The 26,684-nt window shown below is 40.5% G+C and overlaps 1 protein-coding gene across 1 annotated transcript; it reads right to left on the bottom strand.

The window, feature by feature from the left end:
- Positions 1–1,170: 1,170 nt before the first annotated feature.
- Positions 1,171–17,768, bottom strand: LOC142100990 (ficolin-1-B-like). The gene is made up of 9 exons (XM_075184978.1): positions 17,579–17,768; positions 13,739–13,852; positions 11,831–11,884; positions 10,627–10,662; positions 5,556–5,594; positions 3,951–4,078; positions 3,741–3,870; positions 1,846–1,980; positions 1,171–1,432 (listed from the first exon to the last, which is right to left on the bottom strand). Exons 1-9 carry the CDS (start codon positions 17,667–17,669, stop codon positions 1,188–1,190), a joined length of 972 nt encoding a protein of 323 aa, XP_075041079.1. The 5' UTR covers positions 17,670–17,768; the 3' UTR covers positions 1,171–1,187.
- Between the last annotated feature and the right edge of the window lie 8,916 nt (positions 17,769–26,684).

The following is a 26,684-nucleotide window of genomic DNA, read 5'->3' as shown; positions in this document are numbered from 1 at the left end:
CAAGTCTGCTGTGTGACCTTGATAATCATCTAAGGAGCTGCGACTTTTGTGCTCACATGAGAGCTTCAGAGGACTATGCCATTATTCTATGCATTTTTCTCACTGAATTTGAGTTGTTTCTAAGAAAGCGAAAAAAGTATTATATTCAAAGTCAAGTTGTGAAAAATGTATTTACTAACATATGTTTATGATGCCAATGTATTAGTATATGATATGTAATGCTTTTTGAGAAATTGTAGGCTAGTAGCAAGGATTAGTGGGAAAGAGATATAAAGGATTGCAATTTGTATATAAACAAACTGTGCTTATAGAGAAGACTTATAAATAACTTTAGGAATCCATACCCACAAATAAATGTGGCTTAAAATGATCCGTTTGTTGCATCGGTATATCATTTGTGTGTCTGGGTGGCTTAGTGGTTAGCACTTCTGCCTCAGAGCACTGGGGTCATGAGTCCCAACCATGGCCTTATCTGTGTGGAGTTTGTATGTTCTTCCCGTGTTTGCGTGGGTTTCCTCCGGGTGCTCCGGTTTCCTCCCACACTCCAAAAACATACTGTTAATTGGCTGCTATTAAATTGCCCTTATCCTCTGTGTGTGTGTGTGTGTGTGTATGTGTGTGTGTGTGTGTGTTAGGGTATTTAGATTGTAAGCTCCAATGGGGCAGGGACTGATGTGAATCGGTTCTCTGAACAGCAAATGAATCAATATATTGGCAGAGATTTCATGTCTATAACTTAATAACAGAGACTATCAGCCTGCCATGTGGTTTTTGGAGAGTTTGATGTATATTTGCAAGGTGATTATAAACAGGGATACATGGGTTTTAAATGGCCGTACTCTTCACCTAAAAAGCTACAAAAGAGCTTTTTAGTAAAAGATAGTAGGATCCTCTTAAAGACCTTGTAGGTTTTGGTGTCAGACAGTAATCTGCCTTCATTACGTACTTTTACCTATTAAAGATCACAATGCCTACCCCTTTATCTACAGACTTTATAGCAATATCTTTATTGTTGTACAGTTCGTGTTAAGCAGATCTCTCTTGCCACCAATAAAAGTACATTTATTTGTTCTGAACCGAATGCACAATTTTAAAATTGAATCTTCTCCATTGAAATTTCCCCCATGTTTAGTATATACATTATAATCATGCAGTTCCATGTACGGTGGCTATTCACATTGTCTACTTTATTGGACAGGTCTAATTTTCATTTCGGAAAACTTGTAGGAGTAATTGTATCCTTTTCCAGTACTCCAGTTGATCCCATTGGCGTAAGTAGAATGTTGACCCTGCAGATACAGTCCGTTCAGGTTGGCATGGTGACAGTTGTTGTACCACCAGCCGCCTTTGTATAGGGAAACACATTTGGCTGCAGTTGAGTCAGCGTCCTTTGTAGAGAATGGAACATCAGAGTGGCCATCCATGGAATTACCTGATAAAGTAACAAATTATTATATATAGGGGCATGAAGTTGTACTGCTATCATTAGTTCTGGTTTTCTGTGCTGAATCTGTTTTTATGACTTCACAGATCCAATTAAAAACGTTTCTTTAAATTGCTTATAAATTAATATTAGTACATTTCTAGAGCAGGGGCATAACTAGAAAAGTGTCGCCGGACACAGAGTAGGGTGCATAGTAACTGCGGATACTGTTCAGCGGAGCAGTAGCCCCTTTAAATGGGTTAGAAAGCCCCAAACACATTACAATATTTATTGTTTTGCCAGTGTGTGGACTTGACAGCAGAGAGGTGTGTCTGCCTGAAGAGGTTATCCTAGGGTGGGATATGTGCATTGCATGATTGGCTCCCATCTACAAGCCGCCATGTTGCTGTACAATCTCTTACCTGCATTGCCCTCTGTGAAGGCTCCAAGTAATAGTTTATACTTCTCATCCTCTCCCAAAACTTTGAAAGACGCATACTTGGCAAAATGCTTTGTGTTCTCAAAATCCTGCAGATCAATTCGCAATTCCCAGGTGCCTGTGACAAGATGTAAACGTATAATGAATGCTGACAGTCTTCACAATGTTCTATACTCAGTTTCAGGGGTCTATTTAACAAACAGCGATAGCCCAAAACTCTGGAGAAAACTGCTGTTTCCTCTAGAGAATGACGTCTCTGATTTCTCCTGCATTAACCTACTCTTCGTTTGTTACTTTAGTCACTATACAACTCTATGGGGACTGTCATTAAAGGGATTTATCAAGCAACGGAGAGCATCACGATCGTGAGTTGATATCTCTAAATTTCATATTGGGCTTTCCACATTGTTATGAACCTTTGCTCGATACCCAACACCTCCCAACCCCATTATTATTACTGGGAAAATAGGCAGCTGGTTAATAGAAATTAGAATTGAAAAAGTAAATAAAATCAATTGAAACCTACTCCTATGCTGTTTGCCTATATGGTAGAAACAACCATGGATGGAGCTAGTACAGCTAGTATAAATAGTAGATTGATATGTAGGACAAGCTGGTCTTGCTAACGCAGTTATTTAATTTAAATTGTATTTGTGTTTGTACTTTAATATATTTTATATTGAAAATGCAACATTCGCGTTTATTGATAACTCAAGACAATATACTCTTCTGTGTATATGACACTTTCTAACATTATCATATTGTGTTCAATAATTTTAGCATTTATTACTAACACTATAAAGGAACTAAAGAAACTATCTCTAAACTACGTATATGATATCGCGGGGCGTCCGTTTACACACTTGGAAACAAATAAATCTGTGATCAGGCAACCAAAAACAAAAATAAACAGTACTAAGGCAATATCTACACCAACTGGCTATTAAATGGGGCAGAATTCAATATCCAAACATTCTTTCCAAACTAAAGAATACAAAAATATAGCCATAATACAGAAAAAAATAATACTAATAAATAAGTAAAAAGAAACTATCATATTTAAATCTTTTAAGCAGTTTAAAATTTATTACAGTATACAACGTGGCTTGACCGTGTTAGTAGAACATGGTAAAGTCGTATTAACATATTTGCACACAGTATAATAATGTAATGTATTGTCATATACACAAGAGGGAATATTGTGTGTCTTATGAATCCCTTCACACTATACTGGGACGACTGAAGTGGCAGAGTTGTCAGTGGTTTCTGATGTTCCACATTGCTACAGTGCCCACAACCACTGGAGGTGAGAAGAGACCCAGTTTAGCGTGGGGTTGATAGTCTTTGGTGGGATGGGCCACATTGTTGTTTTGCAGTTCCACCCATAAAGGCTTCAGACCCGAACTGACCAATCTGAGCTTGTTCCACTATTACGAGCTTCCTACTTTAGTGGGAACCATACCAGGCTATAATGGGATGCAGCCTAATTTGTGTATTGGTCAGGCTGGCTGATTAATTTCCTGCAGATTCTACTTATGATTTATCTAGTACATTTTATAAAATGATAGCTAGAATCTGACTAGTTGCTATGGGTAACACCTCCACTTTTACTTTTTAGACGGTTTGATATTTCTTGCCCGTAGTGTTTATATCCATTTTCACATGTGGTTTGAACTTGCATTTCTTGACACAAATGCAACGCCCATGGGCCTAATGCAACAGAAATATTACCTATTATTTGCAAATATTTATTACAAAGTTAGGATATTAATCACAAATTTAAGTACAAAATAACTGAAGATCAGGTGTAGCTAAAAGAAAATGCATATTATCACCACATTTCTGCTTTATATTAAGTTCTACCATATTGATCGTTACCAGAAGATGTTAAGATATGAAGATTGTCGTTTCCCAGCCAGAACTCATTCAAGCGGCTGCCAAAACCTTTCTTGTAGGAATTCCAGTCAAGGAAAAAGTCCACTGAGCCATCCCAACGCCTCTGGAAAACCTATAGGCACAGAGAAAGTTACAGTATTCCTATAGCAGTTTGTAAGAGAGTGATAATGACTATGCTCTGCGATCACTTACTATCCAGCCTCCTCCATCAGTATGCATATCGCACAGGACTTTCATCGCCTTCTGGCCAACCGGGTATATCGTGTACCAGTCACTTAGCGCCTCACCCTGGTCTAGTAATTCCTTACAGTTTTTTGCAGCTGAAAGGTATAAACAAAAATAAATGTATGCACAAGTTATGGGCATGTTCTGGGGGAAGCTTATAATATGAAATAAATAATTACCTATAAAATCCGAATTTTAATGGACATTTGAGCATTTTTGAAAATTGGTGCCAGGCAGCACTACATAAGAACCCTGACTAATATGCCTGCATACACACAGGGCCTGTGTGCATTTGTAATAAAAAAAAATAGTGGAGAAACCCCTTTAACAACACTTAGAACACTGTAAACGATGCAAAGTTGGACCTACACCCGTTATGTTAGTGTAAAATTCTACTTTCAGCACAAAAAATGCATCCGCTTACATCCATAAGCCACATCTTACACTTGCGATTCCTTAGTCTTCGAGGCGTAATGGGGAAGGGAAGGTGTGTGCTATGTCGGCCATGTAATGGTGTGCTCATGTAATTGCCATATAAGCAATGGTATAGGCAGCTGCAGAAACGGCTGTTAGAAGGCGTATCTGGTGCAAAGATCCGTGTTGTATTGAAAAATTGATACCATGTACCTGCTCTTTGCGGAGCCCCGTTGCAAATGGCAAGCCACGAGGCCTGGCATTAACTAACCAATACAGAACGACTTCCCTCTGGTCAGAGTGAGAGAAAGATGTTCTGATTAGTTAGTACCAGTAAGACCTCACCTGGAATCCAGCTGCAATGAGGTTCATTGATAAATTAGGATTAAAAGCTGTAAGAAGGAAGAGGATCCCCGTGAAAATATAGGTAATTAATAAATTGTTGAATGGGAGATTAGGTGAAGTTATCAAATATTAACAAAAAAATTCCACTTGCTGTCACCAAGGCATTTTGAATTCTTCCAGGTTCACCACTTTGCCTATTGTCTCTCCCAACTCAAGACGCTTTTCGCCCACCTACCCCATTTGGAGACCCCTCTTAGACAAGGCATGATTTCCATAACCTACACTATGCTTTTAGGCATTATACCTGGTCCCAACCAGTAGACATGAATAAGATTGGGAATCAGATCTGGGTCCACCACTTGAAGAGAAGGGATGGCAGGAGATCGGACGGTTCTTCCTGCTCCTCAATAGCCACACTGATTAAATAAACTGCATATAAAGTGTTTTACCATTGGTATTATAAGTTAAATAAAATGTCCCCAACAGCTGACCCAAACAGTTGGAGGAATTGTGGCCAAAGGGGACCTCTCCTCTACATTTGGTGGACGTGCACCAAGAGCCTTATTTTAGGACAAGGTCTATAGAAATCTCAGCTCTATGATGGGGGCTCCATCCCCCCTTGTCCCAGTCTCTATTTTGGCAAAATAATTCTTAATTTTTTTTATTTAAATAAATAAATTATTTATTTTTGTACCATTACACCAACTGTTAATTGTATAGACCCGCAAAAAATGTATCTCTCTGGTTGCAGTGGTTGGTTTGCGGCGCATGCTATACATTCATGACTGCTGCTATATTATTATATTTACTCACAATACAAAGAGTCAGCTATGCCGGTGTCACCTCTATCTCCTGTTGGGAAATAAAAATACAAGTCTGTTATCGGATTGATGTTATGCCCTGGTAGGTACAGTATTGCGATGGACTAAACCAGTCTATCACTAGTTTTATTTCTGCCTGTGCAGGATCACTGGGACCACAAACAACTGAGCAGATTTTTATTCAATTAAGTGCAGGTCACCCGAGTCTGATATCCTGTCTTCTGGTCTTTTCATCTCCTGCATAGGTTACAGCCAGATACAAGGGACACATTTCCCTCACTGATTCTTTATTACGGAGGAAGTTAATAGCATCACATCAGAGGCACCATGACATCTCCCCTCTACTGTCATTGAACGCAGTGGTCGGGTTTCATTGCTGGGGAAGTGGCTGCCATAAGAATGTGAATTCAGCACCCAGCCCTCTGAAGCGTAGGGCTCTAACTCCTTATTCTAAATGTTAGGGCTCCTGTTTGTCTTGGTTTTCCCTTTATTCAGGCACTCAATGTCTATAGAATACCTTTATAACAGGGGATTGGTTTCTATAACTTCTACCATATTTGGAAGCTATAAAAAACGTTGATGGTCTTTATGGCCTGAAGTAAACTTCAGGTCACATGGGTGTTTTTCAGTTAACCATAAATGTTGAATACCACTAGGTGACAATTGTATAGTGAACTCCTGCAGCCAGTTGGAGTTCAATGTACAAGAGTCGGGTAGAGCTAGGTAGCCTACACGTTCACCAGCAAGCATCTGGAGTGGGGCTGAGATTAGGACCAACAGTGAACCTCATTTACAAAGCATACTCAATATACACCAACAATACTCCTAGAATATGCAATAGTGTGCATCAATCGTATGCCAAGGTCTACACCTCTCACTCCAGCCCCCGCAAACTGTAAGACGTTTAGTAGGAGCAATGTAAATGTCCCATGAAACTCCAACATTACAGTTTTTCTCCTCAAAAACACGGTTTAGTCTTCTTTTAGGCTTAAGTAAACCACGAGTGTGTGTGGACATCAAGAATGCCTGCATTACATGTGTCACTGTTGTGTGTGTGAAACTTTTACACTCTCATAGCTCCCGGCCTGCACCTAGAAATGCTTCTCCGCGAAAGGCCTATCCTGACTGGTTCAGAGAAACACATTTGCAGCGACAGGTGTCATGTAAGAACTGTCCTCGTGTACCAAATGTAATAAAAATAAAGAAACAATTTAATAACTGGTTGTGAGCTCCCCCCCCCCAACTTTTCAACAAGCCCCAACACTATCCAGCTTTGGCTGGTTTCCACTGCAGTCCCCCTGCTTTAGTGAAAACCAGTGGTCCTGGTATAATGGACTGTGGGCCCTGACATACCAAAATAAACACACACATACACTTTTTCAAATAAAGTTTAGAAGAACAAAATCCTCGCTCAACAATGTTATTAAATAAAACGATCTTCTTTCCAAACATGAAAAATCCCCATAAAAAACAACCCACCCTCACGCTAAAAATTGGCAAAAATATTAAAGCCAGGTCACCCCAGAGCTCCTGCTTCTCCAGCCAACCAGCTGATCACAAGCTGCCCCTGTATGAGACCACTTGTGATTGGCTGTTGGTACAAGGGAGTCCTAGTTATTCTCAGTTACAGTAACTTAGTTGTGACCATTAATAATGTGCTTATGAAAGGTTTCTTACAAGGAATTATTGGGTTTTCTTTTTTCTAGTCAGAACAAATGAACTTTTTATTGCATATTTAATAAAATAGGGAATGAGTACTTTGGGTTGTTTTTTTAATTAATGTTTATTTGAAAATTGTGTGTGTGTGTGTGTGTGTGTGGATATATTTTTATTATTTTGCTAGACCCCTGATGTTCATACTGAGACCTGTGTGGTGGAAATTTTTTTTACATCAGGAGCCACAATCTTGTTAAATAAAAGGGCCCCTACATTCCAGGGGATGATGGGCTTGCTGCCCATTCTTGAATCATCATTATTATTATTATTACATAGTGCACTGTGTAAGGAAAGTGTTTTGTCTCCACCGCCTTTGAGTCTTTTTGTGGAAGCAGAATGGGCAGAACTGGGTTTTCCCCTGAGAATGTGCCCTCTCCACTATTTCTCCTCATTACAATAATCTCGCTCTGCAAAATAAAACCTTATTTCCACATATCACAGAGTACAGCGGGTCCAAAGCTGTACTTGTGCTGGTGAGGGCCCTTCGACGTCCAGAGTGTGTTGAAGCTGGGGGTGAAAAAACGAATACTAGTCACGAAGGATTCTGGTCTGATTTTTGTAGAAACCACATGATTGTTTTCTGTATTCTATAATTTCCAGCGGAAATTGGGGGCTGTATTATATAGTGGTCACCGGAATATGTTCCATAGTGTATATTGATTTCCAGAATAGGTTCTGTGTTCTACAGAATGCTCTTTGTATTTCTGGCCATTAGAATGGGCTCTATATAAAATACTGGTTGGATGAAGGGGGGTGTATTTGATTGTAACTCCCCAAAATAACATTTTTCAGAAATTTAATTGGCTGAGAAAACTATGCCCATTTCCCCCTGCAGCACGTAATAAAGAATATCTCAGGGTGATGTATAATGCAATAAGTCAGATACAACGTTTGTTATTCTACCTTACACTAGATTGGTGTAAGCTCATTTTAGATTGGTTACTACTGGTTGAGTATTAATGTGCTATTTTATCTAAATAAATAAGTTTTTATAAGGACACAAACAGTATAGTATGGAAACCAGTGTCGGTTCTAACTCAACTTCGTGTTTCGGCTTTGCTACCGGTTTTGCCGAACTTATGCAAAAGGTTCTGGTTTTGGATTGGATTTTATTAAAAACTGTGCAAAATAGGTAAAATAATGTAATTTTGAGTTGTTTTTGCTCCTATATTACTATTTATAGCATTAAAATTAATTTCTAGTCAATTCCAGTCTATTTTCTAATGATCCCTTCACAACGGTCCAAATTTTCACCAATGTTGGCGAAAGTCTGCAGCGAGCTGTCTTAATAAAGGACTTCGTAACTTTGCCATCATTGCATTTGCTTTCTCTGGTTCAATTAAAAAAATAATAAACCGAATAGCGTTTATATCTCTCTTTCATTGCACCCTAACCTCCTTCGCATGTTAGTGTAATGTAAGTATTATACATATTTGCATGTGTGGGAAGGGTGACTATTGGCCTATCTGAACTGTCACTTTTACATATTTCTTACACATCACTAATAGAACATATAAATATAATTTATATACATTGCATTTTTATATACATGGGCCTTGGGGACCGCCTCCGTTGCAAGTCTCGATCAGTCCCCTTTACCCTGGGGTTGGGAGAAGCTTACCCAGTTGGCGGGGGCAAGCTGGGGGGCAGGGGGGCATCTGCTCCCCGGGCCAGTCCCATAGTGGGCTATCTTGAGCTTACTTACTTGGCCACCTGCATTTTTTTTCCCTGTAAAATAGGCCGCTAAGTCGAGTCTTGCCCCCTGGGCAAAACGTTGCCAGCCCTCCCCTGCCTGGGGGGAATGATTTTTCCTCCCTCCCTCCCTCCCCATAAATATACACGAGTCCCCTGGTTTAATTCAGAAGGGCTGCATTATGGCACAGAGCATATAAGTAAAACAAGGTAACACAACCGATGTACTCTCTGGCAATGTATTGTGTTGCTAATCTTTGAATTATTGTACTATGGGTGCAGGCCACATTTATCTCTCAGTATCCTCATTTATTTATATAGCGACAGCAAATTAGGTAGCTCTTTACAATTGGGTATCTACTTGTGTAAATATCTACTGATGCCTCTGTCCATCTAATGACAATTGTTACTGCCTCTTCACTCTCCATAATGCCTGTATAAAGTTTCAAATTTAGTATGTGTGTAGCATTTCAACATTTTTTCTCTTGCACCTGGCACAAATTTTTTTTTTTCATTATTTAATTTATCAAATAGGCTTTCTTCAGTTGATGGCATACCAGATGACATTTTTTTTTGCAGCTGCTGCAATGTTCTACATGCGGTCACTGAGTGTCAATAATGCCCAGGAAAAAACCTCTAACCTCCCTTTTTTTAGATATAGATTTCACTGAATGACCCTTCCAAAGTAGACAAATATTGAAAAACAGAAAAGATTAGAACATATAGCCTTTTTTGGGGTGTGTGGCTGCTTGCTGACCCTCATAAACTGCCTTTTATGTAAATCTAGATTTCACTGAATGACCCTTCCTAAATATAAAAGTATTGAGAAGTAGAAAAGATTACAATATATACCATTTTTTCGGGGGGCTCCAGCTGCAAGCTGACCCCCACAAACAGCCTTCTTTAAATATAGATTTCACTGAATGACCCTTCCAAAATATAAAAGTATTGAGAAATAGAAAAGGTTAGAATATATAGCCTTTTTTGGGGGTGTGCAACTGCTGCTGATTCTCACACTCAAACACCACATTTAAAATGGTTTCACTTGTCACTGCCCACACAAGATTATTTTCACTAGCAGAACTTTTACTTTTAAAACAAAAGAAATCTGTTTGTTTTTTATATTCTGCTGTTAATAGTCTGACGCCAAAAGCACTGTTTTTCTCAAAGAATATACTAGTTAGTTCATATTAATATCTTTCTAACTAAGTCTGTATATACTGTATATTACTATTAGATATATGCAATGTATTAATAACAACCAGTAGCCACTAATCTGTGTAAAGTGTATTAAGATTGAAATTAAAAGCAATTGATCAGCAAACTATTGTAGCTGACTATTCTCTACAGAACTGCTTACAATAATGACAGGATTCTATTGCTTCCTATGTCCCTGGTTCACCCTGAACACTATTTTATGAGCAGAACACCGTAGCTAACCTCCTGCCTACACGCTGTCTGTTCTAATACGGCACTTGAGAGAAAATGGGCGGACTTCGCTGGATTTCACATAATCTGAACTGCCCATCTCTACTGTTGGTGCAAGTTTATTTGAGATAAAAGGTGCATGACTCCATATATTTGTTTTTCAGCACCATCAAGTAAATGGAATATGCTGACAATATTGAATATACTGGTATACCTGGAAAACTTACCTTTTTGTCCCTTCTCACCCATAGAGCCATCACCACCTATTCCAGAGTAAAAATATAAATGGAGAAATCATGTCATCTTTTAGTGTTGATTGGTCGCACATATTCAATGAGAAATTACATTTTCTTTTTAAGATTTTGAGTAGACTGTTACATATATTGTTTGCTGGCCTTGACTAGTAGATCAAAAATACAATTTACTAGCTGAACAAACGACATTTGCCCACTCGGTCCTGATGTCTGGTTGCATTTATGGTTTTTCATGGCTCCAGTATAAGTCCTATATGGTTACAATATTATTTCAAGATTCTCAATCTACTGACACATAGGACAAGATAATCAATAAACCCTGCAGTTTAATGTATGGACCCTTGTGGAGTTTATTTTAGAGGGGTATATTTTTTAAGGATTTATTTTTCAAATACAAACTCTATCCTCTGCAAAATGTTTGCTAGATACATTCCCTAGCAGATTGTATCTAACACCTATGTTGCAGCTTCTCCATCTTGCCAACGTCAGAGATTCAAGTTATTCAATTCAAACTCAATTAACTTGGGTTTGGGTTTGTGACGTGGCACTGATGGCCTGCAAAAAATGGAGAATTTGCAAGAAAAAGGAAATGCTAGAGGCAGTCTGCTAAAGAGTGTATTTAGCAAACAACGAATTGTAGAATAAGGGTTACATACAGTTTTGGATTTATGTTGCATATTCAAGCCCGGGAGAAGTCTACAAAGCTGGATTTATCCTTTAATGTATGCTTTACAGGGGCAAATGCCATCAGTGGGCGTGACCAGCATGCATGAGGGCGTGGCTATAATTTTAGAGAGTGCTTGGCTGCTCTCCAACTCTTCCTTTCCCCATAATATACATGGGCAACGCGTGGACTACTGTTAGGTGCATGCAGCTCTCCCTTTTCGAGCAGAGACGTGTGAAGTGGGGGCAGGGTCCAGGCACCTTAATTATACAGTGCCCCAGGCTTGGAGGGGGGTTTCCAGGCACTAGGAAATCTGCCCCTCGGTTTGCCTATGCTTTAGGTTAGTTGAATGTAGCTAGGAAGTAAGTGGGAAAAGCAGAAACAGCTTCTGCAAAATGGTGAAAAGTAGTGTGGTAGATCTGGAATATGTACATTAACCATAGTGAATTTTCACCTCAATTAGCACCACCCACCGGGAACTGTATGCAGACTGATTGTTAATATAGTACTTACCTCTTACACCCGGAGGACCAATTTTTCCTGCAATGCCTTGAAATCCCTTTTCCCCTAAAAAAATAACAGACAAATATAATGACAACAGTATAAGAGTGTCAGTGATAAAAGCAATGCCGGAGCTTACACAATAGCATTTATCCCTCTGTGAAGTAGAATTGTCATCACTGTATGAGATGCTTGAACTGACTGCATGTCATTCTTCTAACCATTCCATGGAATTGGTAGAAAACAGAGGCTGATCTAGCGAGCTGCGCAGGGAGGAGGGAACCGGGCCCCCGACCCTCAATCATCTGCCATGCAGGGGGCCCCATTATCTCCATGTGCTCCGGTGCACGGCACCTGCCGCACCAATGGTAGTTCCACCACAAATTTGAAAATTTAGCAGTTTTGAATTTTATATTGATTGTCCATGTTCGAGTCGATTCAACCATATTCTATCCTGTCTAACCATCAGGGCCGGATTAACCCGAGGTCTAACTGGGCTACAGCCCAGGGGCCTCCAGCTTCCAGGGGGCCCTTCTAAGTGCTCAGCGGCATTTTTGATCGGTATGGGGGCGGTGGCGCCCCCGGCCCGATCAATGTTGCTGAGCCTGTCACTGTAGTTCTTCTGAGGCACTCGGTCTCACTCTCACAAGATCTCCTCAGTAAGGAGCTTACAGCACGCCGCGGAAGGACTACAGTGACAGGAGACAGAAAGAGGTAAGCCTTTGGGGGGACGGCTCACAGGGGGGACCTCACGGGGGAATGGAGGCCCCCATAACCCAGGGGCCTCAATTCCCTTAATCCGGCCTTGCTAACCATATTCATCCCTGATCGCATGTGGTAACCATCCCAGGCTATAGCACTGCTGGTTATTCATTAAAGGGTGCACAACAGGGTTTTAAATGTATTTATTTTTATGGGGATTTGTATTTTATAATTTGATGACTGAATGTGTGTTAAGTGTCCCCCAATTGGCCAATACTGGTACTACATAGAAATATTCAGTGATTTTGGAGAACTACTAGGAGAGGCAAATTTTAGCCTGGGGGGCAAGACTCGACTCATGCAGGTGGCCCAGTGACCCAGCCCAAGGTAGCCCACCATGTAACCGGCCCCCCAGACCCCCCATCAACCCCAACCAACCCCTGAGAACTACACTATACTGATAAGATGTAATATGGTAACTTATGAAGTCTTCCCACCACAAGATCTCTCACTGTGCATGTAGCAAGTAAATGGAAATAATTCAGCCCACATCTAAATGTTTTCTATTCATAAATAGAAATTCTTTAAAAAAAAAAAAAGAAGATACAAGCAATCATGTGTACAGTCATCAGAATGCTCCATTTACACCCCTTGGGGGTAAGTGTATCAAGCTGAGAGTTTCCGGGCAGGTTTGAAAAACCAATCAGATTCTATCTATCATTTATTTAGTACATTCTACAAAATGACAGCTAGAATATAATTGGTTGCTATAGCAACATCTCCACTTTTCAAAACCACCGGAAAACTCTCAGCTTGATTCATTTACCCCTTTGACTTCAAGGCCTGAGTCTATTTTTCTTCTCCTTAAATACAGTTCCCCCATATCAATAATGGGAATTATTTATAATACGTTTAAAAACGGATCGTTAATATAGTGGTTCCCAATCTTTATGCTGTTGTGATACATTTGCTGATATAGATATCACACAGTTTATTTTTTGTGCCATATCAATGCTAAAATATTAATATAAATAAAATTGTAATAGATATACATACTAATTTACAGCTAGATGGGGAATTTTAGGATTATTGTTGATATATAATCTCTGTGGCATATAGTGCTTTTTCCTGATACCCCTGAATTCTTGTTGCACATCCAGTCTAGCATTTATGCACAAATGTGTCATGACACCTGTTTGGGGCTGGCGTACCACTTACCTTGTATCCCAGGTGTTCCAGCCTCTCCTTTTTGGCCAGGAGGACCAGGGTACCCCGGACATCCTCTCAGGATGGTCAACTTGTCTGAGTCTCCAATTCCTAAGATCTTCACATCTATGACCAGAGATGGAGAGGGGAAATAATATTACATAATAAGGAACAGAGCTTATAAATCACTTATATCCCATCTCACATGACAGTGACTATATCACTATGATATATTTGTACAGAGATGACGCTGGTACTTAGTAAACTTCTTAAAGACTAGACTAAACAAGAGAGTATGAGAAATTAGGAAACACACTTCTAAAACTCGTGTTTTCTTTTATCGATGTATAATATGTAAGAATTCTAAGGTTATGTAAGGAGCTACATGGCATATGCTACGTGAACATTTTTAATAGGTTTGAGTACTATAAGCAAAGTGATTGCTGGTATTTTTGTACAAATCTTAAAATATACACAGCCCAAAATACAACCTCAGAAACATAAGTGTATAAACTCAGCATAATAAAATTGATTAAGATAATCAAGAAATTCCAGAATTATTCCAGCCAGTGCCCAAAGTTTGGATGTAAACACTCACAGTATCAAATCATTTTTGTTTCAATGGGACTATTCAGGTGAATCCCAGAAGGTTCCCCACAGATCTGCTGAAGGTGGCCTGATCCTAACTTTACTGAATAACAGGCTCTAGCATAAAGTGATCCAATTCTTTATTCCTTGTCTGGTTTCTTGAATATCTTTGTTGCTGTTCTCCATTATCCACAGCTTAGCTCAAAAGTCAAGACAGCTCTTATCTATTTACACCAAGGTGACAGATCAGTGGTGGAATATATACAACAATACTCAGAAAGTGGGTTGATTACACTTTGTGAAATTCTGCGGCCCAGCAACATCAGTTTCAATTAGAGCTGAATGAGAAAATTACGGACAAACTTGCTCATATGGATCCTCTTGATGATCTGGAAGAATTCGATGCTAGATGCATTTCAGTCAATCACCGACTATCCGAACACAGAGCAGAGAAAGGCAGAGATATGGTCAACTCCAGTTGCAATTTCCATTGCTGTTTTTTTAGTGCGCAAAGTAAACATCCTGAAGCCACTAACTCAAGGTGAAACTATGGAAGAGAACTTGTGGTTCTTCTATGTGAGCCCTGTACATTTCTGTGCCCGTATTCACCCCATAGGAGGTAATCTCTGCAGTCAAAAATCCCTACAAGACACCTATTAAAGTAATTTTATCTTTTTCAAATAAGCATTGCCCAAGCGATTGTATTGTGTTTCCAAAGCACAAAGTAATTTATTTTAGCAGATGTAAAATTTAACAGTTCAACACATGATTATAATACAGTACAGCCAATACCAAAAGATAAATACATACCACTGTGCTCGCTTGCGCTAGCTGCGCTCCCACTGGTACCAATGGACAGTATTTCACTCCAGAATACTGTGGTCAGAGAATGACTGAAGCCAGTGGGAGAACAGCTATATTATATACACTCAGTGTTACAGAGAGAACAATGCAGATGACGTGGCTTGCTTCTATAGGTCCAGACTTCAGGTGGGTCCAGTGTAAACAGGTCATAGGCTAGTTCAAACAACCCCCTCTAAGGCTGAGGGTCAACATTCCAGATGATTCTCCCGCCCATAAACCAGTTTAAGCTAGTCTATTTACACATTACAGTCAGTATAACTTTAAGTATTTATTCCCTATCATCACTAACTAGAGTATGCAATGTGCAATCTCTTCGGCGAAAGAACCGGACAACTGCTGATGAATAGGGGATTAAAATGATACCAGACATGACACATTTCCTATAACCTGAACCTTAAATAACACTAAAGTGTACATATAATCATAATATACAAACTAATAATAAACTAAATACTATCTGCTCATAAATCACTGTAGATTGGAATCATTATAAATATGAAATATATAAATAACTAAATGTTGTAGTGCGAGTGTGTGCGTGCGTATTTTACCGCGTGATCGCACCATGCCACGTAAAGCATGGCATACTGAGTGCAATCTCACGATAAAACAATATTAACCAATATACTTTCGTTCATCCAATTATACGACTTTGACACCCTACAGAGGAGATGTGTCTGGATCAGTAGGATTCTCTCTTACCTCCTAAAGAAAGTTGTCATCATTCATCTGACCCCCAAAGCTTTGATCGTCGCCCACTCCCCACTGTGGCCCCTGACCCCCCCACACACACACACACTCGCGACCTCTGCACACGCCCCCCCCCCTCACACACCCTTCCTCCCCCCAGCGAGGCCGTGCTGGGCCGGATGGAAAACAAAGAATAAAAAATAATAAGGGACACAGGAGGCGGCCTTGTTAGGTCACCGGCATACCGGGAAAGTTTCCGGTAAGGCCTATGGCCCATCCGCCCCTGTCCTTACCTATCCACAGCTGACACTGATATCCTCAATTCACCAGGTTCTATGAACCATCTTAAAGCATTCAATCAGTGCCAAATTATTGGGTTTTGGTACTTTGATTTTTTTTGTGGCTATTTAGAGGTAAACATAAAATTGTGGACCAAAACAGTTGCTGTTACGAATATATTTTCAGTTGCATGTATCTTAATATATCTTTACACCAAGGTTTATGGATGTGTAATAGATACAACTCCTTAGAAGCATATCTAAAGATCCCTTGCTACCTATATCTATCAAGTCCAGAGATCGTTGCACACATTGGGCCTTAGTCATTAAGGAGAGCAAAGCAAAACAAGGGAGCAAGTTTGCTCCTGGGCAAACCTTGATACAATACAAGGGGTTCAGATAAGTTTATTATTTTGCACGTAAGTTAAATACTGTCTGTTTTTTCATGTAGCACACAAATATTTGATAGCTTTATTTTTACACTGACATTTAAAGTTGATCTCGGACATGGCCTACCCCAACTATGATTCTGTCCCCACATTTTAAATGTACCCCCCCTCCCATCCAATGCAACATGGTTTTGTTAGGGTGCAAAGTTACTCCTTTTTTATGCTTTGCTCTCCTTAATGACTCAGGTCCATTATGAGATAATGGGATGCTTTGCAGAGATCCTGCATGGGATATAGAAAGTAAATCATCAATACTCTGTTTTAACCTGTGGGTTAATACCCAAAATATATGTAATTATGTGATGTATGGTATGTTCCCTCCCCAAGACTTCCTTTTTAAAGTCCTATTATATATTATACTGAATAAAGCAAATTAACAATTACATGTAGTGTAAATATCTATTGTCCTAATAATTAATTGTAGTAACAATAGACTTCATTTGAAGATTTCAGAAAATGTAATTAATTTGGTATTAAATTAAATGAAAAACATCATAGTGCAGACCGCACCTTCTTTTGTTAAACATGAAATACAGGAGGCAAAAACCGAACCAAAACCATACAGGCGATGGAAAAGCTAAGTGCAGACGTGTCCATCGTTGCTGTCGGCAGCCAGCACAATTCAGCAACAACAGGCTAAAGAGCTGCATAATTTGCTAAATATCCTGATCACTTATAGACTTTTTGCTGATAAGTTAACATCAACTTTAAATTGTTTTTTTTCACTAAGAGGTTTTAATGCTTATTTTTGAATTGCTATAATGTGAATCACATCTCTCTTTGACATTTATGTTTTAGTAAAATGCCATATACTGTATTCATAAAGTCTATGTTTAACTCCTTAAGACATGTTAGCTTTGTGGACCATTTACCAACACAGAAAAAAAGCTGCTTGCACACAGATGTATTACATTTCCTTAATAATCTTACTTCTGGATGATTAAGAACCCCATGTCCTGAGTATATGAGTATGAGCTACTAACCTGGGCAAGAGTCCTCAGCATCACAGAGAAAGGTCATTATCCAGCTCACTGTAATCAATGCAATCCACATAATGACTGTGTGACACTTCATTCCGTCTCTCCGCTTCCTAGTCAGGTAATAGTTTGTACAGTGAACAGATGTGATTAATATATCATATCGCCCTGCGGAAGCTCCTCCTTATTATACTTTCATTCCACAAATGATCATTTACATGGGCATTCAATAACATTGCGAAATTTCTGCCTACAATTTTTATATGATGTTGACTTTCCCGGTATCCTTTTTACAGAAAACAAAGGTATGTCTTTTTAGGTCAAAAGTTTACCAACAAAAAGGGTAGAAAAGCGGAAGATCAATGCAGGTTCGGGCAAGTCTTAGGCATAGTCCTCCAGGAATTTTCTATTTTCCAAATACTAAAATATTAAGGGGCACATTTATCATTAATCGGCAAAAGTGAGAAATAGTTATCAATCCTTATCGCAAGGATAAGGATTTAACTATTTCTCAAATTTATTAAAAAGGGGTCACAGAAACAGCAGTTCCGATAAACTGCTGTTTCTGTGATAGAAAAAAAATCACACTTACCCCCCTCTTTGGATGCGCTGTCTCGGGATCTCCTCTTCGTTCCTCTTCTTCATTCAATTGCGCATGTGCAGTGCACATGCGCACAAAGTCCCCGCTCTGTCTCTGCAACTCTCCGGAGCAGAGCTGGACATAACGAAGAAGAAAAGCTTCAGCAACAGTTCCTATGATGTACGCCAGCTTCAGCTGGCGTACATTTGCATAACAAGTTCCCGAAAAATATATTTTTTCGGGACTTGTTAAATGGCGGCTCCGAGCAGTCACCATTCTGTTGTATGGTGACTGCTCGCAAAAACGAAGTGCAGAGAAAATGACTCCTTTTCAAGATTCAACAGTGCGATGGGCCTTTCATAAATGTCAATTTGACACTTCGTTTACCTATTTACACGGTAAGTGCACGATAGTGCACTACCGTGATTTGTTAAATATGCCCCCATGAACTTAGCCAGTGTTTTTAAGTTGTTCAAAACAGACCTGCAAACATCCTTGTACAATGTGACTCTCATGATCCCTACAAGTAGCGAATGACATAAATGTCTAATAGCACAGTGGCGATATGTCTAGCATTCATTCAGTAGATATAAATGGAGGGTATTAGATCAGGAATACAGAAGGCTTCTTTTTTGAGAAAAATATACATTGTGGCGTTATTGGCATATATAGCAAGCCTTGGACATTCATACATGTCCTGTGCACCAAATTTACGCATGCTACAAGTGAAGAAGGTGCAAAGGTATTTTTTATATATTTTTGCTTTAGTGTAAATACAATTGGTGTTGTCAGATTCTCTTTTTTTGTGGTCTTTACTAAAAACATAAATAAAATGATATCTTTTGGGGAAGTGGACAGTTCATCTTTCTCTAAAATACTAGAGTTATGATCAAACATCTAACCTCAGACTTAATATTCTCTATCAAGAAGGTGAATTGTACCTGTAATCCGCATCAGTGATACAATTCCTCTTAATACAGAGTCAGTTAGACTCTTGGGAATAATGTTTAATCCTGCTTTTATGACTGCTATTAAATGGAGATATGTTTTACATTAAACTTCCTTGTAATCAGTACAAATATTTAAGTGTGTACCAGACGTTCTTATTATGAGATCGAAACAAAGAACTTGTTCCTGACTAATGCAATTTAAATAGAAACTAAAATCTTCCAAATCATTTAACCAAATAAAATGAGCTCATGTATATAGCGTCCTAAGAGCAATATTAAATGTCTCAGTAGGATTTCTGAATACAATTTTATGTGTTAAACATTAGATTTTTTTTTTTAGACTTTCTTCCTTTAAAACAATATCAGAATTATTCATAAGATGCCCTGTAGCTAGCCTTTCCTTGGGCTAAGATTATCTAAGTTGCAGATAACCGGCGTTTCCAGTATGTAGCCATGTCATGTTGCGCTTAAAGCAGGTCTTAAGATGCTTTAAACGTTTCTGGATGCAAACGCATTCCAACTCATTATTTTGAATTGCACATACCTTTAGAAATATATATATATATATATATATATATATATGTATATATATATATATATATATGTAATAATAATACCAGTGAAACAGACGTCATTTTAAATTTTAAATATATATACATATATATATCAACAATAGGTGAAAATGGCGCTATTTCACAGTCTCAAGTTCAAACAATGTTAATACCCAAAAGGGTTATTCAATAAATCATTAATATAGATCACATATAAGTACACACAGTCCTGTGTTCCGGCGGCAGCACAGATTCGTGTAGCCAGATGGTCAATCCGGAAGTTAAATGAATCTATAACAAGAGAAGAGTAGGGAGCCTCATGGTGTAGTATGATTAAAACAACATAGCCAATTCGATAGAGTATTATGCGTACCAAATAGAGCTCATAACATGTGGATGTCAAAGTTGGTACACAGGATCAGGGCCATCTTTCCCATAGGGCACAATGGGCAGGTGCCCGGGGGCCCTGCAGCCCAGGGGGGCCCGTCGGAGGAAGCAAAAAAAAAAACCTGGAAAAAGAAAAGAAGAAAATACTTACCGTGCTGTCAGCTGGCGATCCGGCTCCCTCCCTGGTCTCCTCCTCCGTCGCGCTCGCAGTGCATGTCATCACGCCCGCCCGCCCGACATCCATTGCGGTGCGCGATGGAGGAGGAGACCATGGAGGGAGCCGGATCGCCAGCTGACAGCACGGTAAGTATTTTCTTTTCTTTTTCCAGGTTTTTGGTTTTTTTGGCTTCCTCCGACGGGCCCATATATATAATAATTTTTTTATTTTTTTTAGTATATATAGGGGCCCCGGTGCACTGCTGAAAACCTACCAGAAAACAGAGCAAACAGGCTTATCTGTAACTGGATATCAGCAAAGGGCTTCAGCATACATCTCCTCATAGGTTTCACAGATGATATACATGGAGAAATAATAGTCCATATAGTGAAGTATGAACAAGCAATAATTTAACATGTAATCATACTACACCATGAGGCGCCCTACTCTTCTCTTGTTATAGATATATATATATATTATTATTATTATTTTTTTATATATATATATATATATATATATGTATATATATATACACACCTATGTCTATATATATTTATATATATTCTAATCCAACGAGTTATTTAAAAATTTTTACTGTTTACCGGTTATATGAAATATGAAAATATCTTGTGGACACTGGTGATCACTATACTTACACAGCATTTCTGTCTTTGATTATGTTTTATACACATTGCTTTATTTATTTTATTCTACTATAAACATTGTTGTACATTGAGTTTATGGTGACTGTATTCCTACACCTTATGATATGAATTTTATATAACAGACTCCATTTAGCATATAGTGGTCCAATTTTGCGCCCCGGGGCATCTTACTGTATTTGTTTGATCCTGAAATCCCTATGTTGGGGCAATCATGGTGCTCTTCCCCACTACAACTCAATATTACATGAAGCATTCATGTACGCACCAAACAGCACTGTTTGTGTTGCAGAGTTATGTGCTGCCAGAGGCTGCCAGCAGAGTGGTACTATAAGGCATACACCAATGTAGCCTCTCTAGTAAGTCTAACAAAGTTTGCATAGGCAAACCGAGGGGGGGGGGGGGTTCCTAGTACCTGGAAGCTCCCCTCCAAGCCTGGGGCACTGTATAATTGAGGTGGCTGGACCCTGCTCCCGCTTCACACAGCTCTGCTTGAAAAGAGAGAGCTGTGTGCACCTAACAGTAGTCCACGCAGCATTGCTCATGTATATTACGGGGATAGGAAGAGTTGGAGAGCAGCCAAGCACTGTCTAAAATTATAGCCACGCCCCCATGCATGCTGGTCACACCCACTGGCGGCGTGGTGTGGAAACACCCCTCTACAAATCCTGCGTTTGCCCCTGGTTTGATTACCTTTATTAAGTGCCGGATTAAGGGAATGGAGGCCCCTCCGTGATCCGAGCTGCCCGCCCCCCCTCCCCGTCACTTACCTCCTTCTCCGGCGTGCTGTACGCTCTTTACTGAGGAGATCTCGTGAGAGTGAGACTCACGAGATCTCCTCAGTAAGGAGACTACAGCTCGCCGGGGAAGGACCGCAGTGAAAGTGCTCAGCAGCACTGATCGCGCCGGGGGAGCCCCCGCCCCCGACCGATCAATACTGCTGCTGAGCACTTTCAAGGGCCCCCTGGATGCCATAGGCCCCTGGGCTGTAGCCAAGTTAGCCCTATGGTTAGTCCGGCCCTGCCTTTATTGTATCCCACATGCAGAATAATAAAGAATGCCATGGACTGTAATGCTCCCTATGTAATGTGCAGAGTACTACTTGATGGCTACCACTTTGATAGTACATAACAATTTACAGTGCATTATTACTGTGTCTGACTGTCCATCCTAATTCCTGTATGTGTTCCATCTCCCAATCTATGCCTGTTTTCTTTTTTAGTATTCATTTAAGGTATAATATCCAATACATTTTTTGTTTTTTACAAAAACTGCACACTATTTGTTTTTAGACTACTGGCTGGCATGTCAATGGAGTACAAAGTTTTATTTTAGGTTTCATAAGAATGGAATGTGTTGTTTTTAGACTGTAGACATAGACCGTTCTCGCTCAGACATGCTTCAAATATTCCCGTGGAAGGAAATTACAAAATGTTTGGTTCTGTATATTGAGGAGATGACAGACACGGACTTCTGCCCTCGCTGAAACATGCTATATGAAATAAATGTGTAGAGGATGAAAAGTCCAGTTTATGTACAGAGAAGAGATGGAAATATTTCACCTGGGCGATATAACAAATAATCAGTACATAGGGATATATAATTCCCAATATTTCAATTTACAAAAGAAGGATACAGGATTTATTATAAAATTCCCACATGATGGACAGGGGCTGGTTGGCAAATTTTAGCCTGGTGGCGAGACTTGGCTGGGCTGCCTATTAGGAAAGTTTAAAGGAAAAACATGCAGATAGACTAATAACACAGAGAGATCCCCCAGCACACTGCTATAGCCAGCAACATATCTGCCATTCTTACTGTAGATAAAAATGCAAAAGTCTTAGTTGCACACATTTGCAAATGTATGTTAAAGCCACCCACCACTCCACGGTGATTTTGCTAATAGGGTGGTGCTAACTCTAAACCATGAGAATCCCATATATTTGGGCCATACAAATGTGTTTTTAAATTGAGAGCTAACTTACCAAAGAGGTACCCCAGAAACCTCCAAATTGGTTGGTAAGTCGCTCGCACGCAGCGTCCCATCATTCCATCAACAGCATTGACCCCATCATTTTTGCGTCCTCCTCTGACCTCCATCTCAATTCACCTCTCATTACCTCTTCCCATGCTCACCTCCACGACTTCTGCCGTGCTGCCTCAAATCTTTTGAACTCCCTACCCCGCATCACTCGACTCTCCCCCAACCTTCAGTCCATCAAACAATCACTCAAAACTCATCTTTTCAAACTCGCCTGTCCTACCACCTCTTAACCATCTTATCCATCACCTCCTCTTCCTCCGCCTTCCATCTCCATTTTCTCCCAGTTGGTCCCACTGTCTCTCACCACTCCTCCCTCTAGAATGTAAGCTCCCGCGGGCAGGGACCTCTCTACCTATTGTCCCACCTCTGTCTACTGTCTGACTCCCTTGTACGTCCTGTCATGTCTTTTGCTGCACTCCATGTGAGTCCACATAGCATTACTCACACTCACCTGTGCTACTTATGTGTATTACATCATCTATTTGTTACTTGCTTCTGTATCCGACAGTATGGAACCTGTGGCATCTTATAAATAAATAATAATAATAATATGTAAAAACACCTTGTAATTCAGGACTTCTAATATCTAACAAGGATAGCATCACTCAGAAGATTTTGTTAGTAAATGGACTGAGAGTCAAAAAAGTCAACAGATTTGTATCTATTACAAATGGCACTTACACAGATTGTTCCAGACAGTCTTTTTACACATGAAAGATACTAACAATTGCCTTTCAATTAGCCTCTACCTGTGTATCATTAAAGAAGGTCGGCTTTTATGGATTAAAAAAATACATTGCCTTGTTGCTCACACCCTTCCTTTAACAAATCCAAGGTGCCCATAAGCTGTGTCCTGAACAATAACTAAATCCTGTTGAGGCTTCAGGTACCTCACGGATGGCAAACATCAAATATGGGATAAGAGTGTCCCAATCTTATTTCCTGTGCCATGGCTTTCCTTAGCATGTGCTTTAATGTGTAGTTAAAGCGCTCCACCAAGCCATCCATTTGTGGATGGTACACGGAGGTGTGAAGCTGTCACCCCTAACAACTGGTACATGTCCTTCATCAGCTTGGACATGGACAGGGTTCCCTGGTCCGTGAGAGTTTCGTTAGGTATTCCCAAGCATGTGAACATCAGTACAAGTTCCTTAGCTATGGTGCTGGACTTTATGTTCCGTAATGGAATTGCCTCTGGATATCTGGTTGCATACTCAAGTACCATTACTGGTGCCCACGAGTCGACTTCTACAGTGGCCCCACAAGGTCCATAGCTATCCATTTAAAGGGGACTTGTATTATCGGTATTGGGATGAGAGGTGCCCTGTACATGGGTTTAGGACAGGACTGGCAATACATTTTCACTTCCATGTGTACATCGGGCCAGTGAAACCTGAGCAAACCTCGTTCCTATATTTTATCTTCCCACAGGTGTCCCCCACAGACATGTGTATCTGCTGCTTTTAACACTAGGGGTACATGAACTTGAGGAACCATTAACTGTTATACCTTATCTCCCTGTACAATACCAACTCTATAGAGAAAGTTATTTTTAAAAATAAAATATGGGATACCTTCTGCACGCTGGGCAAATTTCTCCACACTGTTCACCTCAGTCACACTTTTAAATGTTCTAAAGTTACAATGTTAAGTTGGTCAAGAGCAAAGTCCTACAAAGAAAACAAAATTGGTATTGCAGACCAGTCCGTATCCTGACCGACAGGCAGGGAGGGCTCATCCGTGTTTCCACCAGCCAACGCTGCTTTGGACTTTCCATGCTTCCGCACATTGGGATACTTTTGTGGAAGACCTGCCGTGACCCACAAGATAACATTCCAGTTTGACCATTCCCAAAGATCGAGGTCCAGATGTTGTGGTTTCTTAGGCAGATCCTTTAACACCGGGCTTCCGACCGTTGTATCCAGCCCGACTTGCTCACAGAGCACCTCATTAAACAGTGGGAAGTTTTGCCCCTGAGTAAGTGGATACTGCATTTTAGGTGCTATGGCAGCCACCACAATTACTGTTTGTTTTTTGAGTGTGACAGGCAGAAGTGTTCTCTCATATTTCTCAGTTGTCCCATGTATGTACAATACATTCACCTTGGGCAACCAACTAGTTATGGTCTTGGGTAAGGCAGAGCTGGATACCAATGTTAGCTCACTCCCAGAGTCAACCAATGCCAAGACAAGATTTTGGTTGATAAGCATAGTCACCCGGAACAAACAAGGACTTACTGGTGTGGGACTCATAGTATAACAGCTTGGGAAAGCAAGCCCAACATGTGCAACAGAACAGTCCGTTGGTTCTGGAAGTTTAGGAAACTTGGTCCTGAAGTGGCCAGGCTCACCACATTCGAAGCACTTCCGATTAGACACCTTTGTAACCAGCCCTCATATATTTATATATATATAATATATAATATATATATATATTATTTTTTTTTCCATTACTTTAACATTATCAAGTTAAAAAATAACAGTAACATGCAATATTAATTTCATGTAGTTTAGAAAGTCAAGACAACACAATATTATGTTAATGATCAAGATGCAGAACACAAGTAACACAGTAATGTTTATTATTACACAACAGAAATATAGGTTTCCAAGTGTTAGTTCATGGTGTGTGTAAGAATTAGTTGAAGTATACAAGTCATACACAATGTCAATGTATACACAGTGGTAGAAGTGGAAATTTAGAAGTGACGGTTATGGAAAATGTAATTGGAAAGTAAGTGAATGGAATTTGCTAGTTTTACATTGAAGGCAGTCTGAGAAGTGTCGGTATGGGATACCACCGTATACACCCCCACTCCTACCACTGCTTATTTATATAAAGTATAATGTAAGGAATAGTGTATTTACTGTAAGCCGACTTTAGCTGTCTTTGAGCACTGTATATTCTTTATTCAGCTCTTCGGTCATGGTAATTTGCAGGTTTGACTAACAGCACATACCGTATTTCCCCATGTATAAGACACACCTTAATTTTGGCCCCGAAATTTAAAAAAAAATAAAAATGATTATAGCTAGCAAAAAAGGCAGGGAGAGTGTAATGGCCGGCTGCTCTGATTGTGATCAGAGCAGCCGGGCAGCACACACTCCCTGCAATCGCTGCCACTGTGCCTCTGTCCCCCTCCTCTTGGATCCCCGCTGCCACACTGCCTGTCCCCCGCCTGCTGGATCCCCGCTGCCTCTCTCTGCCTGTCCCTGCCTGCTGGATCCCCTCTGCCACTCTCTGCCTGTCCCCGCCTGCTGGATCCCCGCTGCCTCTTCTTGCCTGTCCCCGCCTGCTGGATCCCCTCTGCCACTCTCTGCCTGTCCCCGCCTGCTGGATCCCCTCTGCCACTCTCTGCCTGTCCCCCGCCTTCTGGATCCCCGCTGCCACTCTCTGCCTGTCCCCGCCTGCTGGATCCCCTCTGCCACTCTCTGCCTGTCCCCGCCTGCTGGATCCCCTCTGCCACTCTCTGCCTGTCCCCGCCTGCTGGATCCCCGCTGCCACTCTCTGCCTGTCCCCGCCTGCTGGATCCCCTCTGCCACTCTCTGCCTGTCCCCCGCCTTCTGGATCCCCGCTGCCACTCTCTGCCTGTCCCCCGCCTTCTGGATCCCCGCTGCCACTCTCTGCCTGTCCCCGCCTGCTAGATCCCCTCTGCCACTCTCTGCCTGTCCCCGCCTGCTGGATCCCCGCTGCCACTCGCTGCCTGTCCCCGCCTTCTGGATCCCCGCTGCCACTCTCTGCCTGTCCCCGCCTGCTGGATCCCCTCTGCCACTCTCTGCCT

Source organism: Mixophyes fleayi, chromosome 9 (genome assembly GCF_038048845.1).
Source record: "Mixophyes fleayi isolate aMixFle1 chromosome 9, aMixFle1.hap1, whole genome shotgun sequence".
Classification (NCBI taxonomy): Eukaryota; Metazoa; Chordata; class Amphibia; order Anura; family Limnodynastidae; genus Mixophyes; species Mixophyes fleayi.
This window is presented reverse-complemented; position numbering and strand designations above follow the sequence as displayed.

Excerpts from the sequence above, each read along its gene's own strand:
- LOC142100990 (XM_075184978.1), bottom strand. The coding sequence starts at position 17,669 with ATGAAGTGTCACACAGTCATTATGTGGATTGCATTGATTACAGTGAGC. Across the intron at positions 13,853-17,578 it reads TGCTGAGGACTCTTGCCCAG|ATGTGAAGATCTTAGGAATT; the intron begins GTTAGTAGCTCA and ends CTCTGGTCATAG. Across the intron at positions 3,871-3,950 it reads CTGATGGAGGAGGCTGGATA|GTTTTCCAGAGGCGTTGGGA; the intron begins GTAAGTGATCGC and ends CTGTGCCTATAG.